This window comes from Aspergillus foveolatus (genome assembly GCF_047715535.1).
Source record: "Aspergillus foveolatus strain CBS 279.81 unplaced genomic scaffold BDW70scaffold_10, whole genome shotgun sequence".
Taxonomy (NCBI): domain Eukaryota; kingdom Fungi; phylum Ascomycota; class Eurotiomycetes; order Eurotiales; family Aspergillaceae; genus Aspergillus; species Aspergillus foveolatus.
In genome coordinates this window covers 386,022-401,994 of record NW_027396074.1, presented here as the reverse complement: position 1 = coordinate 401,994, position 15,973 = coordinate 386,022, and the positions used below count along the sequence as shown (strand labels likewise).

The 15,973-nt window shown below is 51.2% G+C and overlaps 8 protein-coding genes across 8 annotated transcripts; 3 read left to right on the top strand and 5 right to left on the bottom strand.

Annotated features, from left to right (window-relative positions):
- Window positions 1-218: 218 nt before the first annotated feature.
- On the top strand, window positions 219-2,099 carry BDW70DRAFT_165755 (3-deoxy-7-phosphoheptulonate synthase class II; the record flags this gene model as incomplete). Its single annotated transcript, XM_073741821.1, has 6 exons — window positions 219-373; window positions 436-545; window positions 631-694; window positions 746-838; window positions 892-943; window positions 998-2,099. The coding sequence occupies exons 1-6, from the start codon at window positions 346-348 to the stop codon at window positions 2,097-2,099; spliced, it is 1,449 nt and encodes a 482-aa protein (XP_073598497.1). The 5' UTR covers window positions 219-345.
- Window positions 2,100-2,397: 298 nt separating this feature from the next.
- Window positions 2,398-4,316, top strand: BDW70DRAFT_148453 (FAD-binding oxidoreductase; the record flags this gene model as incomplete). Its single annotated transcript, XM_073738869.1, has 6 exons — window positions 2,398-2,618; window positions 2,690-3,092; window positions 3,148-3,238; window positions 3,311-3,647; window positions 3,732-3,937; window positions 4,021-4,316. 6 exons carry the CDS (start codon window positions 2,398-2,400, stop codon window positions 4,314-4,316), a joined length of 1,554 nt encoding a protein of 517 aa, XP_073598496.1.
- BDW70DRAFT_131353 (phosphatase PAP2 family protein) lies at window positions 4,304-6,345 on the bottom strand. Its single transcript, XM_073735971.1, has 5 exons — window positions 6,064-6,345; window positions 5,980-6,006; window positions 5,440-5,930; window positions 5,375-5,386; window positions 4,304-5,320 (listed from the first exon to the last, which is right to left on the bottom strand). Exons 1-5 carry the CDS (start codon window positions 6,126-6,128, stop codon window positions 4,605-4,607), a joined length of 1,311 nt encoding a protein of 436 aa, XP_073598495.1. The 5' UTR covers window positions 6,129-6,345; the 3' UTR covers window positions 4,304-4,604.
- Window positions 6,346-6,768: 423 nt separating this feature from the next.
- BDW70DRAFT_8795 (putative GPI anchored cell wall protein) lies at window positions 6,769-9,381 on the bottom strand. The gene is made up of 3 exons (XM_073745097.1): window positions 8,919-9,381; window positions 6,958-8,854; window positions 6,769-6,906 (listed from the first exon to the last, which is right to left on the bottom strand). Exons 1-3 carry the CDS (start codon window positions 9,163-9,165, stop codon window positions 6,879-6,881), a joined length of 2,172 nt encoding a protein of 723 aa, XP_073598494.1. The 5' UTR covers window positions 9,166-9,381; the 3' UTR covers window positions 6,769-6,878.
- On the bottom strand, window positions 9,382-10,089 carry BDW70DRAFT_8794 (uncharacterized protein). The gene has a single exon (XM_073745095.1). It carries the CDS (start codon window positions 9,980-9,982, stop codon window positions 9,599-9,601), a length of 384 nt encoding a protein of 127 aa, XP_073598493.1. The 5' UTR covers window positions 9,983-10,089; the 3' UTR covers window positions 9,382-9,598.
- Window positions 10,090-11,231: 1,142 nt separating this feature from the next.
- Window positions 11,232-13,196, bottom strand: BDW70DRAFT_131345 (prefoldin-like protein). Its single transcript, XM_073735969.1, has one exon. The coding sequence runs from the start codon at window positions 13,132-13,134 to the stop codon at window positions 11,326-11,328; it is 1,809 nt and encodes a 602-aa protein (XP_073598492.1). The 5' UTR covers window positions 13,135-13,196; the 3' UTR covers window positions 11,232-11,325.
- Window positions 13,197-13,369: 173 nt separating this feature from the next.
- BDW70DRAFT_8783 (TFIIH/NER complex subunit TFB3) lies at window positions 13,370-14,841 on the top strand. Its single transcript, XM_073745089.1, has 3 exons — window positions 13,370-13,475; window positions 13,533-13,773; window positions 13,823-14,841. Exons 1-3 carry the CDS (start codon window positions 13,430-13,432, stop codon window positions 14,661-14,663), a joined length of 1,128 nt encoding a protein of 375 aa, XP_073598491.1. The 5' UTR covers window positions 13,370-13,429; the 3' UTR covers window positions 14,664-14,841.
- A 1-nt stretch (window position 14,842) lies between these two features.
- Window positions 14,843-15,971, bottom strand: BDW70DRAFT_8780 (uncharacterized protein). Its single transcript, XM_073745088.1, has one exon. The coding sequence runs from the start codon at window positions 15,730-15,732 to the stop codon at window positions 14,875-14,877; it is 858 nt and encodes a 285-aa protein (XP_073598490.1). The 5' UTR covers window positions 15,733-15,971; the 3' UTR covers window positions 14,843-14,874.
- Window positions 15,972-15,973: the final 2 nt, after the last annotated feature.

The following is a 15,973-nucleotide window of genomic DNA, read 5'->3' as shown; positions in this document are numbered from 1 at the left end:
ACCCCATTTCCATTTAAACTTGAATGACTTTGACTCTCGTGGTGAATAAATTAAGCTCTAAATAGGGTACATCACGTGATTCCGTCAGGGCTTGGCCCGCGGATAGCCGCACATGGTGACTCGATTCGTTCCCCTCTGTGATTCATGCAGCAAGATCTTGCTGCGAGCTATATTTACTTTTGTTAATGTCAGTAAACTTGTTCCTTCGACCTCCTCCCCCTTGCATCTGCTTAACCTTGACCGCTGGTCTAGCTCACCCAGGTCCTGACTCTTCAGACCCTTAAGGCATCACATTTACTCAATAGCTGTCTTTTTTTCCAACGTGCTCCTAAAAGCTCAGTCATTATGGGCGCCCAGGACTGGAACCCAAAGTGTGCGTTTCGTCTCGCCTACTCAGTTTTTATTGGGCCTGTTTGTTGACTGTAGTCGTAACAGCATGGACATCGAAGCCCATCAAGCAGGATGTTGTCTATGAGGATGCTGAAGGCGTTCAGTCCGCTCTCCGGAAGCTAGAGAAGCTCCCACCGCTTGTTACTACCCATGAGGTGTGCCCTCCTCTTCTATTCTTACTGCCTGTCGTTCTGCTTGGGTGGAGGGAAAGTGGATAGGTGGTGTCACTAAGCAGTGCAGATCGCAAACCTCAAGAAGAGTCTAAAGAATGTCGCGCTCGGGAAGGCGTTTGTTTTACAAGGAGGTATGGCTCTTCCTTCGATTGACTGAGGAAGTAGACGCTAACCGTGTCCAGGGGACTGCGCGGAGTTGTTCGATTACTGTAATCAAGATATGATCGAGGCCAAAGTCAAGCTTCTGCTCCAGATGAGTTTGGTTTTAATCTGGGGTATGTTTCCTGTTCTTATTCTGAAGCTGGAACCAAGACTCATGTATTTCTAGGAGCAAACATGCCTGTCGTCCGTATTGCTCGTATCGCTGGACAGTTTGCCAAGTGAGTCTTGTTGCTTCCACCTTGCTGCAGCAGACACAGGACTAAATTTTATAGACCCCGCTCAAACCCTATGGAAGTCGTCAACGGTGTTGAAATGCCTTCTTTCCGTGGGGACAATATCAACGGCTTTGACGCTACGCCTGACTCTCGCCGTCCTGACCCCTTGCGTCTGGTCTCTGCATACTTCCATTCTGCGGCTACGCTCAACTATTTGCGTGCTTCTCTCTCTTCTGGTCTTGCAGACTTACATTCTCCTCTTGACTGGGGTCTTGGTCATGTCATCACCCCGTCTATTAAGGAGAAGTACGAGCGGATCGTCAACAGAGTAAAGGATGCCCTCCGCTTCATGCAAACCGTTGGAATCGACACCGACCGTGGCGTTGAAACTGTCGACATCTACACCAGCCATGAGGGCCTCCTCCTAGAATACGAAACGAGCCTCACTCGACTTCTGAAAGACCCGACCCCGCCACCTTCCCACCAACCTACCGTCACCTTAGTCCCGGGGAAGGGGCCAATCCCAGCACAAACGCCCGCATCGAGTAGCTACTATGCTACATCTTCTCACTTCCTCTGGATTGGGGATCGCACGCGCCAACTAACGGGCGCCCACGTCGAATTTTTCCGCGGCATCGCCAACCCCATCGGCATCAAAATCGGCCCCTCCATGACCGCCACCGAGCTAGTCACCCTCCTCGATACCGTCAACCCAACCCGCGAAATTGGCAAAGTCACCCTCATCTCCCGCTACGGTGCCGCCAACATCGCCGCCCATCTCCCTGGGCACATCAGCGCTGTTCAATCCTCCGGCCATATCCCCGTCTGGCAATGCGACCCGATGCACGGGAACACTCGTTCAACTCCCAATGGTGTCAAGACGAGACATTTTTCGGATATTCTTTCTGAACTGAAGCAGGCGCTAGAGATACATAAGGCCGCAGGCAGCTTCCTCGGCGGCATGCATTTGGAGCTTACCGGTGAGGCGGTCACGGAGTGTGTTGGCGGTGCTGGAGGGTTGACGGAGGAGGGACTGGGAGAGAGATACACGACTTTCTGTGATCCGAGATTGAATGAGAAGCAGGCGCTGGAGTTGGCGTTCTTGGTTGCTGGTTTCTACAGGGAGATGGAGGGAGAGGAAGGGGTCAATTCGATTTAAACAGGGATTTAAAAAACTCTCAAACGTTTGAGAACTGGGTTTTGATATCTTTAATTGGTCCGTATCCAACTAGGATAATAGAATAGTTTTTGCTTTGCTACCACCATCCCTTCAGGCCTATACATGAGACTATGCCTGATTTGGGGAAAGTCTCATCGTATATTGTTGTTGCAGGGTCCTTAGCTCCTTTCTAAATCTCTTTCAGCTGCCTCCAATGAGGGGCTCCTCGACGTACCATCCTTCGTCTCAGTCTCTCAATCACCCAGATTCCTTATTGAAAGAGCCGGCCTTGAAAACAATGCCTCCCTTGTCGACCACCGCCCTGCTAGACTTCCTCTCATTAACAAGCGCTCAACGCTCCCAAGTCGAGCCCATCATCTCTGAATTTAACTCTCTTCCCACGGCCAAGAAGCGCTCAGCTAGGCCCTCTACCTTAGCAAAAGTCTTCCCCTTGGTGTTCGGCGACAACGCCATCATCAATGGCTCACCATTATACGAAGAGCACTGGACTCAGCCATGGTACCCTCTTTCCTTCCCTCTCTCCCATTCCTCCTTACGCCATGCACTTCCCATACTTACTGCTATACCAGGTCCCGAAGCTGCTACCTAAGCCCCACTGTCATCCTAACACCTATCACAAGAACACAGGTCACTCAGATTCTCGCTCTAACACATGTCCTCGGTGCGACATTCTCCATTCGCGGTGGTGGTCATCTCCAGAACCCCGGATTCAATAGCAATGACGGCGGAATCGTAATCTCTTTCTGCAAGGGCGAGTTCGCGCAGCTTATCCTCTCGAAGGATAAGAAGACCGTAAAAATTGGGGTGGGCCTGCGCTGGGCAGATGTATATGAGAAACTGGACGAACATGGGCTTGCCGTTGCGGGGGGAAGAGAGCCTCGCGTTGGTGTGGCGGGTTTGCTGCTTGGTGGTGGCCTTTCATATCAATGTAATGAAGTTGGGGTGGGCTGTATGGGGGTGGTTAGTTATGAGGTGGGTGCCTTACTCGATTTGTCATTGCCTGAGACGATGGACTGATGGCATCTAGGTCGTCCTCGCAGACTCGACAATCGTCCACGCCAACAAGGACGAGAATCCTGACCTCTTCTGGGCGCTGAAGGGGGGTGGTCCTAACTTCGGTCTGCCTTGCTCTCTTGCCATTTCTTTCTATCCTCGGCTCATCAGGTCCGTGAACTAATTCTGTGGCACAGGCATAATCATAAACGTAACAATGACTACGTTTTCGAACACGCTCTGGTCCGAGAACCGTCTCTACAGCGCCTCCCAAAACACCGCCTTCCTCTCAGGCCTAATGGCCTACCAGACGCTCATTGAGTCTGACAACAAGGCTTCGCTCATCTATCACACCGTAAATGACCGTACATTCGTCACTTTTACTTACTCCGGACCTATTAAGGATGGGTGCCCAGGTATCTTCATGCCGTTCCAACATATCCCGTACATACGTTATCTTGTTCCTCCAGCGCGCAGGACGGTATTGGAGATGGCAAAAAGCGTTGCGAATGTTTTGGAGTCGGAGAAATTGTGGTGCGCAAACCCAGTATTTCTTCTTCTTTTCTGCTTATAGTATTACAAGTGTACGGCTGCTCTAACGATCTTATGGGAGATAAGTCACGAGATGCGCACAACAACTACTCTCCCCGACCTGGAGGTCTACCAAGCCGCCGAGCAAGCTCGACTGGATGCAGTAGCCTCCCTTGCTGACCTCGACCGCGCAGACCTAACAATGGTCATCCAGCCCATGTCTCCTTTTTCTGTGAAAGCCGCTAACGACCGCGGTGGGAATTCGTTTGGGTTGAACTGCGCTGGGCACCAGAGTATGTACACATACCAAGAACTCCTTGTCTTCTAGTGATTCGGATGGATATGAAGTTTCTGACGCTCTATTACTGCGAGGTAGTATTCCTCATAATGGCCGATTACACTAACCCCACCGATGCCCCGCGCGTTCAAGCGGCGATGCGCAAGATAGTCGACACCGTTGACGCGGTAGCAAAGAAGAACGGGTCGTATCTGCCTTTTAGATACGCAAACTATGCGGCTCCAGATCAAAACCCGTTGGCGAGTTATGGGGAAAAGAATTTAAGCAGGTTGAGAGAGATTGCGGAAAAGTATGATCCAGAGGGAATCTTTCAAATTTTGCAAAATGGAGGGTGGTTGGTTTCTGATGCTGGGTTGAGGCTGGAAGATAAGTAAGCCTGATTTAGCAGAAGGAATATAAAAAGTTTCGATATAAGACAATAGTATATGCATATCTGACAGCAGCAGTTGGTTGGTGGTCATGTAATGAGGACAGAAATCTAACGCCGGTAATAGTACAGAAGTTGATATCATGTCGTATCCCAACTCAACATCCAAGCAAGTCAATTCATCGTATAGGCGGTAAATATTCTCTCAAGATGCATTTCAACAGCCAGAGATCTAGCTCAGAAATAATCTAAATCGTTAGTCGTATCGTTGAAACAGATATCCGGGAACCATCATTTAGAGCTGGTCATCATGCGCTCGTGTCCCAGTTGCAGGGGCAATTGTAGCCTCAGGGTATAACGGTCCCGTTCCCGACGTGGGCCCGGACACCGGCTGCGTCTGAGACTGATATGCCATCCCAGGCTCATATGTCGGGAGTTGGCCGCCTAGACTGGGATTATGAGTTCGGGTATAACCCTGCTGCATCTCATACCCATTCGTAACATCTTCCTCGCTAGACGAGGACCAGTTTCCGTCCTGATGACGCGGGTACGCGTTCGACGCGAAAGGATTATGGGATGGTTGATACGCTTGCGGATGAGGGATCGGTTCCGGATTCTCAGAAGATCCGTTTTCATGCGCGCGGAATCGCTCTTCTTCTGGATTTGTCAGCGCCGCGGTGCTGTCTGTTGAACCGTAGGGAGCTCCGCCTGGGTAACTTGGCTCGGTACCCCAGGTTCGAATTGGATAGGCTCGTCCCTTCTTCCAAGGCTCGGCGAGGGATGGGAAGTATTGGCGGTAGGAGATGGTGGCGCAGAGGATGCCGAGGAGGGAGCCAGTGATCACATCGAAGGGGTGGTGCCGTGCATCCATGATTCGAGAGACAGCGATCAAGGTCGCGCCGAGGCAGGGGAACATGACGATGAACATCTTCCAAACTTCGCCTTTGTTATCCATGATGTGGAGTTTTCCGCCGAGCCAGAGCGAGAGGTAGAATAGGCCGGCAAAGGAAGCTAAGTTGGTTAGTCAAGAATTACGATTCAGATTGACCACTGGGAGTATCTTACAGCTGCTATGACCTATTCTTAATCAGTACAAAGACATCGCGTAACTAAATAGTGAAGGAACATACCTGAAGGCCACGATCGGAACCCATCCTTCAACAGATGCGGATCACCAGTACATATGCTTGAATCCGACAGCCCGTACGGCTTTGGATCCGCGCTACCAGGTCTGGGCTGACACCGATCAATGATATCCGGCCTGGGCTTGCCGCAAGCGTTCTTCAGAGCCTGGGTGATCACAAAACACAACGCCTGAGATAGAATCAGGCCAAGAAACCCACAGTTGAGCTCCCAAAGTCTATCCTTCCATCTGTACGGTCCGGTGAACTTCCTCTTCCCTCCCGCTTTGATCGGTTTGTTATGCGAGAATAACCCGTCAATGAAGAGGGTCCAGATAGCGATTATGATGAGCGGTCCTCCTCCGGAGCAGGCGACGGCCTCGTAGATCGATATCCGTTCATGGACTGCATACGGGTATTGGAGAGAGATGTTGTTTAATGAGAAACGTTGGTGGTATGGTTCGATTCGATCGAGTATCCAAAAGCAAATGACGAGCGCGCTGGTCTTGTTAGCGAGATCCACATCGTTGGGTTAGTTCAGGGACAGACATAAGGATCACATAGTCGATGATATATCTATGATAATCAAGAGTTAGTCAGGTCGACTAAGCAAGGATGATTACGAGAACTCACGAAATGACGACTCGCGGCCGTAGTCGGCGCTTCGAGAATGGGAGCTTAGAGGGGAGACGGTCCATCTAGCGCGGCGCCGCCGATTCGTACGGGATCGGGATTGTCGAGCAGGGTTCCGGACGATAATCGAGTCAGGAAACTGTGCACGTGTAGAAAGAGAAGGGAAGTTCAAAGCATTAAATAATTGAAAAACAGAAATGATTATGAATTCAAAAGGGAGGACGACGTCTGAAAAATAAAGCATCTTATTCTCTTGGCTGGAACTCTGGGGTCCAATTGCAGATCCACCCGACCCTGCCTATAAATAATGATGGGCACTGGCTGGCAATGTGCTTCCCCCGGGCGGCACGCCGCCCAGCCTGATCTTCAGCACTCAGCCACTGCCACTGTCGCTCAGTACTGCTGTTCTGGACACTTTCATCGTTGCTCACTCTTGAGCATTCCCTGTCTTCTGAGCGGAGTTTCATTCGATCGTCTACTCCATAAATATTGGAAACACAGCCAGGCTAAAGAACTATTCTGCCTAGAATACTTAGGCAGACATACACTACAGACAAAACAGGTGGCTAGAACGAAGGCATTGGTTAACTTCTGATTCATGGAACAGCACATCACAGTGTACAATATACAAGAGTCCAAGGCTCAAGATATTCCATTAATCAGTTAAGATTCATCGTAACCCAACAAAGATTAAAGCAGTATACCTAATTGATCTGAGAGAATATGGAAAGTTATGTTACACAAATTCAAACTCGGCCAGGCTTTTGACGTCTATCATCGAATGCCTTCGTAACCAGTGTCATTGCTTGTCCATTCTAACAGACAGTGATGAACAGACCGATCCTATTCTCAAATTAGTTATGGCTCAATGAAGGAATGTTTGGGAATACTCACGGTGATGGGTTATAATCCTCGAAGAATTCGAGCTCAGTGGTTCCAGTAGTCGACATCTCATAGCCGACGGTCTGACCAGCCGGGCACTCGAAACTACAAACAGTATAGGAGTTCCCAGGGGAAACAGTGAACTGGCCAAGATTTTGACTGATCTTAGGAGCGTTGTTGTATGTGGTTGACTCGGTGGCATACGTTTCGACTGCTGAGAATTGAATCGTGCCGTCTCCACTGAAATCGAATGCTGAAGTCTCAAGGTCCTCTTGCCGAGGGAAGAGGAAAACAAGGGTACAAGTCTTTCCGGCATCCGTGGCAGGAATGTCAAAGTTGAAGATTGTCGAGACAGTGGGTGTCACAGTTCCATTGAACTGAGTGCCGTAAGCTTCATCAGGGGAGGACGAGTCAATAGGGATGATCAAATGGGGGAACTCGTAGTCGCCCGAGAGATCAGCAGGGCAATTCCCACCGGCACCACCGCCAGCAGGTCCAGTGGGTTGGGCACCTCCGCCGCCAGCGGGAACAGTGGAAGTCTCGCCTCCGCCAGCAGGGCCAGTAGGCATCACGCCGCCGCCGCCGCCGGGACCAACAGGAGTCTCGGTAGAAGGTTGACCAGGCTCGGTTCCTCCAGGAACTCCTGGGGTGTTTGGCTCTCCGCCAGGTACGCCAGGCGTTTCAGTGGTGCAATCGGCAGTAACGGTTATGTACGCAGTCGTTGTTGGAGGGCACTCCGCACACTCAGGAGGAACTCCACCGGGACCCTGAGATCCGGGAGCACTGGGAGAGGGCGTAGCAACCGGGACAGTCTCAGTGCTTTGGGCGCCTCCTTCACCACCTCCGGGGACACTAGGCGACGGTGAAGCTACTGGGACAGTCCCAGTGCTCTGGGCGCCTCCTTCACCACCACCTCCAGCGCCGCCTCCTGGAGCACTTGGCGAGGGTGAAGCACCAGGACCTTCACCACCCCCAGCACCACCTCCAGGAACACTAGGCGAGGGCGAGGTAACTGGAACGGTTTCTGTGCTTTGACTAGGACCACCACCAGCATTACCCCCAGGAATGCTGGGCGAGGGCGTAACGACTGGGACGGTCGCGGTGCTTTGGCCGGGAAATTCACCGCCTCCAGCACCGCCTCCTGGGACACTAGGCGAGGGCGAGATAACAGGGACAGTTGCTGTGCTTTCGCCAGGACCACCACCAGCACCACCCCCAGGAATGCTGGGTGAAGGCGTAACGACTGGGACGGTCGCGGTGCTTTGGCCGGGAACTTCGCCGCCTCCAGCACCGCCTCCTGGGACAATAGGCGAGGGCGAGATAACTGGGACGGTCGCGGTGCTTTGGCCGGGAACTTCGCCGCCTCCAGCACCACCTCCTGGGATACTAGGCGAAGGTGAGACAATTGGAACAGTTGCTGTGCTTTCGCCAGGACCACCACCAGCACCGCCCCCAGGAACGCTGGGTGAAGGCGTAACGACTGGGACTGTCGCGGTGCTTTGGCCGGGAAATCCACCGCCTCCAGCACCGCCTCCTGGGACACTAGGCGAGGGCGAGATAACTGGGACAGTAGCCGTGCTTTCGCCAGGTCCACCTCCAGCACTGCCCCCAGGGACGCTGGGTGAGGGCGAACCGACTGGGACGGTTGCAGTGCTTTGGCCAGGGGTCTGGGTTCCAGGGCCACCTCCTGCTCCTGTTCCCAAGCAAGAATCGGCCGTTAGCTGAATGCTAACGCAGCCTGTAACGTCTGCGCTGTTCGGTGAGGTATAGATGTTCATTTCCCCATTTTGACCAGTTGCACAGGCAACGAAATCAGTTTGCCCGTTGTAACCGAGCAGGCCGCTCGAGTCGACCGAGAATCCTGGCGTGGGGGTTCCACCCAAATCACATTGAAATTGTGTCGTGGGAGCTATAAGGATTAATGAATTAGCAAGCCTACCTCCATTGTTATGGTTCAGGGACAATTGACATACGAGTTAATATACAGCCACGTCCACTGCCATCAGTGATAGAACCATCAGTGTTAATACAGAACTGGCCCTCAGGCAAGCTTCCCGAGTCACCGCCGACACGATTCTGACCATCTCCAAGTTGGCCAACAGGGCCCGAGGCACCGCCGGATGCTGTAAGGTGGAAGCAACAGCTGGTATCGCGGGAAACAAATGCTTGGGCGCTTGCCGCAAAGGCTGCAAAAGCAGCAAAGTTCCTCATATTGGCCATGACCAAATGAAGCGGGTGAAGCGAGTGTAAGGGAAGAGTCAAGTTGATTCTTGCCTATTCTTAAGAAGGTTGGGGTACGCTCCGGAAGAAAGAAGGCAATTTATAACTTCGGGTGGATGCTCCGGGTCAGTTATCGGACTGTATGTAGTCATAGCTTCTGCGAAGCATCGAACCTAAGAAGATGACATTCGGGTTGACCCAATGATACGCCCTCGATGTGAGCATAAACAGGCTGTGTCCAGGCCGAGAAACCCGGGCCTGGACCTTCTCGATGCTAGACGTCATTCCTGCTTGTGGAGCTCGATTTCATCGTCGATCGAGCCCCGGCATACATCTCCCTGCCACTAGGTTATGAGCGAGGCCGATCCAAGCAATCGGTCAACAGTGAGGTGGGCCATCAGAAGATGCTGGTTCGAGTATAACTCTGCCTTGATCAGCTTTCCTCAGTACATGGTTCTGGTGAGCTTCTGCGAGCAAATTGTATATTGATCCACGAGTTCAAGTGGCACTGATGGCCTTGACGAGCCCACCGCCGGTGCTCGAGTCCGCTCACGCCACTGCGAAACCCAACGGCTGAGTCTAACCTTGTCCTAAAGTCGGCAAAAATTGGGTTCATGAGACGCTGCCCCGCGTCTGCTGTTGTTGCAACGGAAAGCGTATCGGTGACACGTCCAATAAGCAGGTACAGTACAAGGGTCGAACTGCAACCCAGGGCTTCATTCGCCGCCAGGGCCAGGCACGGCCGCGATTGCGAAGTCTTCCACGCAGGCCAATGTGGAGCAAGGTAAATCGAATAACAAAGTACTCCGGAGTACATCCGATCTGATGGCCCATTCGAACGACTGTGGCTGGATGGAGCAGTGAGTGTGCCCTTGCTGTGTCAACATAATCGGGCCTGAGGAGATGGGGAATGGCACAGTGGAGAGGCCGCCAGGGACGGACGATGACGGGCTGCTCGGAATGGGAAAAATGGCTCGACCGGAACTTTGGGTGGGCCAGCTTAGTGAATTGCGCCAACGGCTTTGCTTATTTCTATTTCTATCAAACATCATACAAATTCTGGTCGCTGGTGAGCGTCAGACTGGGTACTCTGTACGTACACCTCTTCCTTCAGGAAACTACCCACGTTGATCCTATCCACCAAATTGGACGTCATTATTGCATTCAACAAAGTGGAAAACAGAGCAATTGGTTCTTCGTGGAAATGCCGGGTTTGATGCGTGCAGTGACAATTCACTGTCGAGAATCGAATCGAGAAAGGTATGTCGGTTGCGGTCATGGATTACGAAGAGTGGTTATGCCTTGGTAAGTGGATGTCCACAAATATAGTAATAGTGGTTGTATAATCAAAGTACACCTACTCTGTACAGCATCTTCGCCGCTGGGAACATCCACCCACCACTCAAGAGGATTAAATCAGTTCTATCCTGACTCCATAAGGCTGTTCCTGCTACAAAGTATTTGAGTTCTTTCGTTTGGATGGTTCGTTGACACTGGACATGGATACTGTATGGTTTCTTTTCCAAGTTTCTGTTCATAACCATACTATTACTACGTAGGTCAGAGGGCTCGGCATGGTTTGCATCCAGATTCAACAAGCACTATTGGAAACGTTGGCATCATTACACCATCATATTCAGATCAAGTTAATCAAGTAGCAAATGACAGTGCATAGAAAGCGTGCACAGAATACTCAGGAGTAACTATTCAGGAAGATCACCGTGCAGTTCTATTCCAGGAACAGGGCTACAATGCACGGCCATGATATGCGGCCCAAGTTATTCCCTCACGATAAGTGTTCTGAGACGAGCTCGTGGATTTACTCACGCAATAATTGACAAAAATAAATCTAAATTCAAGCCCACTAAAGGTTGAATGTAATGATGTTGAGGGTGAAACGTAACCGGGTTTCCATCAATTCCCAACCGTAAGTACTCTACCGAGTCCAATACAGCAGGAAAGGAAACCAGTCAGAGAGCCCTCGTTGTTAATCTTGGAGTTCTCAACGATGAATATACCAACGGAGACCTGATATGCTCATTGGGAGAACTCCCACCTCTGAGTCTCGAAACTCGATCTAGAAGCTAGAATAACGCAAGCGTATCTGATATCCATTGGCAGGGTCGGGTGTCAAGATTGTATGAATTTGTTATATACGGGTTATACCATCCGAGAAGCCCGGAATTTACTGATTCGCTTTGGCGGTTCTCTTGGGTCAGCAGAAACCATTTCTTGTTCTTCATCATCGAAAGAACTGCCGTTTTGTCTGGCCATCCTGTTTTTCATCCGGTGGAACTCGGTAGCGATTTCCTTCCGGTGAAGTTCCTCGTCCAACTCCTCGGGCTCTGGAGCTGTGGCAGTTCCCTCGGGAATGCTACGCTCAACCAAGGTATCTGCAAGGATTTTCCCTTTAGGTTTGGCAGCACTCGGTGACTTCTCCAAAATGTCCGGGATGGACTGGGAGAAGGGTTTCGGCTCTGCGGGCTTGGCAGGAAACAGTGGCATTGACGGAGTTGGTTCGAGCGATGCGGGCTTGCGTTGGAATGAGGTCGAGGGTGCAGCGGAGCTTGCATTGGCAATCGTCGCTGCAGTCCCACGAGCTGTCTTGAAACGGGAAGTTTTCTTTGGGGCAGGTGCGTCAACAGCAGCAGAAGCCTTCTCTGGTGTTATACGCTCAATGATAGACTCCGTCAGAACAGGAACATCGGGTTTTCGAGGGATAACATTTTTGCTTTCAGGAGCAGCGGGCTTCGGGGTCGGCGCAATGTCAAGATCATCAGCGAAGGCAACCTTTTTCTTAGGTTTTGCCTTGGAAGCCGGTTCACCATTCGTTTCCGGGGTCTCTACCTTTACCTTAACCGGATTTTCAAGGCCCTCTTTAACATCCGCAGGAAGCGACGCAGTATCTTTGCCCACATTCCACATACCACGAGCGTTCAATTTCGCCTCCAACTCACGCATCTGACGGTGGTAGTCTTCGTCCAGTACAGGCCCGATACTTCGTCCGTACTCATCTTCTTCCTCTTCCTCTTCGTCTTCGTCGTCGTATGGATATGTATCGTATTCTTCTTCAATTGAGATTTCACTTGCATCATCATCCAACTCAAGCTCGGCAACTACAGCGCCAACCTCGTCCAGTCCATATCGCAACATTTCACGCCGCAGCTGAGCATCTTCTGGAGACTCGTCGACATCCACGACAGGGGTCTCTTTTCCAACTTCTGCCGGAGTCTCAACCGCGTCCGATGCAGACGAAGAGGGCTCATTGCTTCTGGATGAAAAAAGCTCCTGACTAGCCCCTTCTTGACCTTCCTTTTTCTGCCCCTCCTGTTCACCTTGTTTGGCTGCTGGGGCGAAAGTATCTTTTAACGCAGTATCCGGAGAGTGTGTCTCAATTGACGCGGATGCGTTCCGCTTGGGAAGGTCTGGTATATCCTTAACACCCGCCTTTTTTAGAATCTCCAGTAGACTCGAAGCCTGATCCCCCGGATTGGTAGTCGTACTCGAAATAACTTCTCCGTTTTCGTCAAGCTCCTCGATGATTTCTCGCATCGGAAAGTCGTCTGCTGGATTCCGAGGTTGGTGTTCTGCAGAGTCTAAAGCTTCCATTTGGGACTCGGCTGCGCGCAGCCTCTTTTCCATCGATGCCACATTGGCCTTGACGTAGTCTATTCGCCTCGAGATAAGGTCGATAACTTGTTGTCTGGTTCGCCGAAGGCCTTGTTTCTCGCCAATAATCACTCGGAACTCGTCTTCGTTGACGAAAGTCCCCCCGAATTTGCGACTGACTCGCAGAAAATCGTTTGTTGTGGCATCGTTGCCTAAGTCGGCGATTCCTTCTTTCAGCCCCTCATATTCCGCTTCCCATGTCCTCCAGTGGTAGAGGGATTGTTGTAGTTGTAGAATGTTGCTCTCGAGTTCGCGACGCTGGCGTTCGAGCCCTTCAATATTGCTGTCCGGAACTCCCATTTTAGATTCAGGACGAGTAATAAGCGAAAGCTATCGCGGAATCGGACACCAGGAAGTGGAAAGGGTTGCGACCTTCATACAGGAGTAAGGTGGAAAGAACTTTTGGAGAGCGGACGGCAAAAAGCACTTGCAAAGAAATTCCGCCGCGCGGAACAACGAGGCCTCAATCTGATTGGTTAACGCGATATATCGATGACCGTCAGATACCTGCTTGCTCTTAACTCCGTCACACTCTCTCAACAGTGTATTAAGGATATCGTCGTTGTCCATCCTACTGGACACTGATACTGCAGTCATGCCGTCTTCTCGCGAGGCTTTGGTAAATCGCGGGGATGAAGATGGTAAGCCCTGCTACCGGACCATGAGGCTCCAATCCATGCTAACCACCTCCTTCCTAGAGGTCTGCCCTGTCTGCAAATCCTCGCGGTACCTGAACCCGGACATGCGATTCCTTATAAACCCAGAATGCTATCATAAAATGTGCGAGTCATGCGTGGACAGGATTTTCTCCGGAGGACCGGCGAACTGTCCTGTTGCCGGGTGCCACAAGACATTGAGAAAGCAACGGTTTCGCAAACAGACATTCGAGGATATAAATGTTGAGAGGGAGGTTGATATACGGCGCAGAGTTATGACTGTGTGAGTCGTTCTCCTGTGCCTCTCTCCCCTGAGTGCTAACCATGCCTAGCCTTAACCGCCGAGAAGAAGAGTTCGATTCCAAGCTAGACTGGGACAACTTTCTAGAGCAGAGAGAGGAGATCATATTCAACCTTGTCAACAGGATTAACGTCGCGAAAACTGAGGCCGATCTTCAGAGCTATGCATCGGAGAACATGAAGTCTATCCGTGCCAACCAAGCTCTCGAAGCTAAGGAAGTCTCCTCGTTCCAAGAACGCCAGAACCAAGAACAAGAGCTAGCACGTCTGCGGCGCCAGGCCGCTAAGGAAGAATACGAAAATGAGCGGAAAGAGCTATTAGCCGGTCGGGAAAATTATCTTAACAGCCTTGCGCAAGGACGAGCAGGAGAGGCGGCCGCAATCGCGCGACAAGGCCAGAAAGTCATGCTCAAGAAATCCTCAGCTCGGCGCAGCGAGGAAGAGCGAATCAGACAGAAGCAGGCTGCTCTACGTGGAACAGACACGCAGAGGCCTGCCTATTCTGGTGCCACCACAGCCGAAGAAGGCGGATCTGGCCTGATCAAAGGTCTGAAGAAGATCAAAACTCCAGAGCCCGAGAAGCCTTACGATCCCTTTGGCGGAATGGTTCCAAATAAGAGAGACTATTATACATTGCGGGATTACTATCCATCTTCTTATCTTGATCCTATCCGTCAAGACACACGGATGCTCGCGGGTGGATATGACCTTCAAGAATATTACTCACGAACCATGCTCGAGGCATTTGCGGGCTTAGGTTGCTTTGTTGACGAGGAGATTCCGATGCGAGAAGCAAACTCTTTCAACATCATGAAGCCTATTGCCACACAGGGTGCTGTTTTAGCGGCAGGATCGGGTGAGGGTAGTGCATGAGCATATCTTCGAAGATGGAAACTGCCTTTATTTGACGTTTTACATTGCATAGCGGTGGCGCTAATTTCTTTTTCGTTGTTTTCTTGTTTTCTCACAGTTGGCTTCTTGGGTCGGTTATATCAAAGAACTGGTATACAAGGCGTAAAATAGGTGCGGTCAATACACATTCTAAAATCACAAACAGTAATATTATACAAGTGTTGATACACTATCAGATCGTTCCACCGGTGATTTGCTCTCCCAGCTTCTTGATTCTGCCTTGGACAACATCCCAACGCTCCACCTCACGGTTCTCGTTAACACGGCTTGCCATACCCCTAGGGAAACCAAGATTCCAAATGTTCTCGCCGTATTTGTGATCACTGCGCCAAGCTTCATTCTCTCCCTCAGGAAAGACCTTCTCAATTTCAGCCGCTAGTTGGGACTCGGTAGTGATGAAGTGACGAGCATTCATGTAGAGCGTGTGCAATGCATCCCGACGCTCTGCCACCTTCCTGGACGCCTTCTTCTCGGTTCGGGCTTTAGATTGAGCGAGTCGCTGTTCCCTGCCTGGATCCGGCAGCACATGCATGCGCTTCGGTAGCATATCCCGAGGAATAGACGGCCGTGTGAGGTATTCGTCCTCTCGTTCACGTTGTCGGAGAACGTGATCTCGTAGCTTCTGCCTCTCCCGACTTCGATCCTCCATTGTCTTATCCGTCCGTAGTTTCCGGCTGTGAAGTTCCAGCAAACCCTCTTCGAAGTTCTGTCGCCTCATTTCGGCCATGCTCCGTTTCCAGCTCCGGTAATCAGCATGAGGCTCATCTGAGTCAATAGTTTCTTGCTTGGTAGGGAGAGGTGTGGCGGCAGCAATGTATTGCTTGTTGGGTTTGTCCGCTCGTCGCTTAGGGAAGAGTTCTCGCGGGACCGGCAGCGTACCCTTGACACGGGGTTTAGGTGGAAGATCCGGTTGAATTGTTCGAGGAACTTCAATGAAATTCGGTGATTCTGGTCCAACCCGGAGAACGGAGGATGATGAGAAACCACGGAGCTGCACGGTAGCAGTCCGGCTTTGGCGGAGAAGGGACATTGCGTCGAACGATCTATGTCGTGAACCAATATTTCTTTGACTAGTGAAGAGGTAAGCGTGACTATCGAGTGTCAATTATGTGCTCACGAGTCACAACCCGGGGTTTGGGGCTGTGGTGAGCAACGCGGTTGTCTGGCTTGGGGCCGGAAAAAGCTCGAAGCGACTTTTCTCGCTGTTGGCCCGTGCACCACTCCGCTTGGCGTCCGCCAAAAAATAATTTCTCCTCAGCAACTTTTCCCAT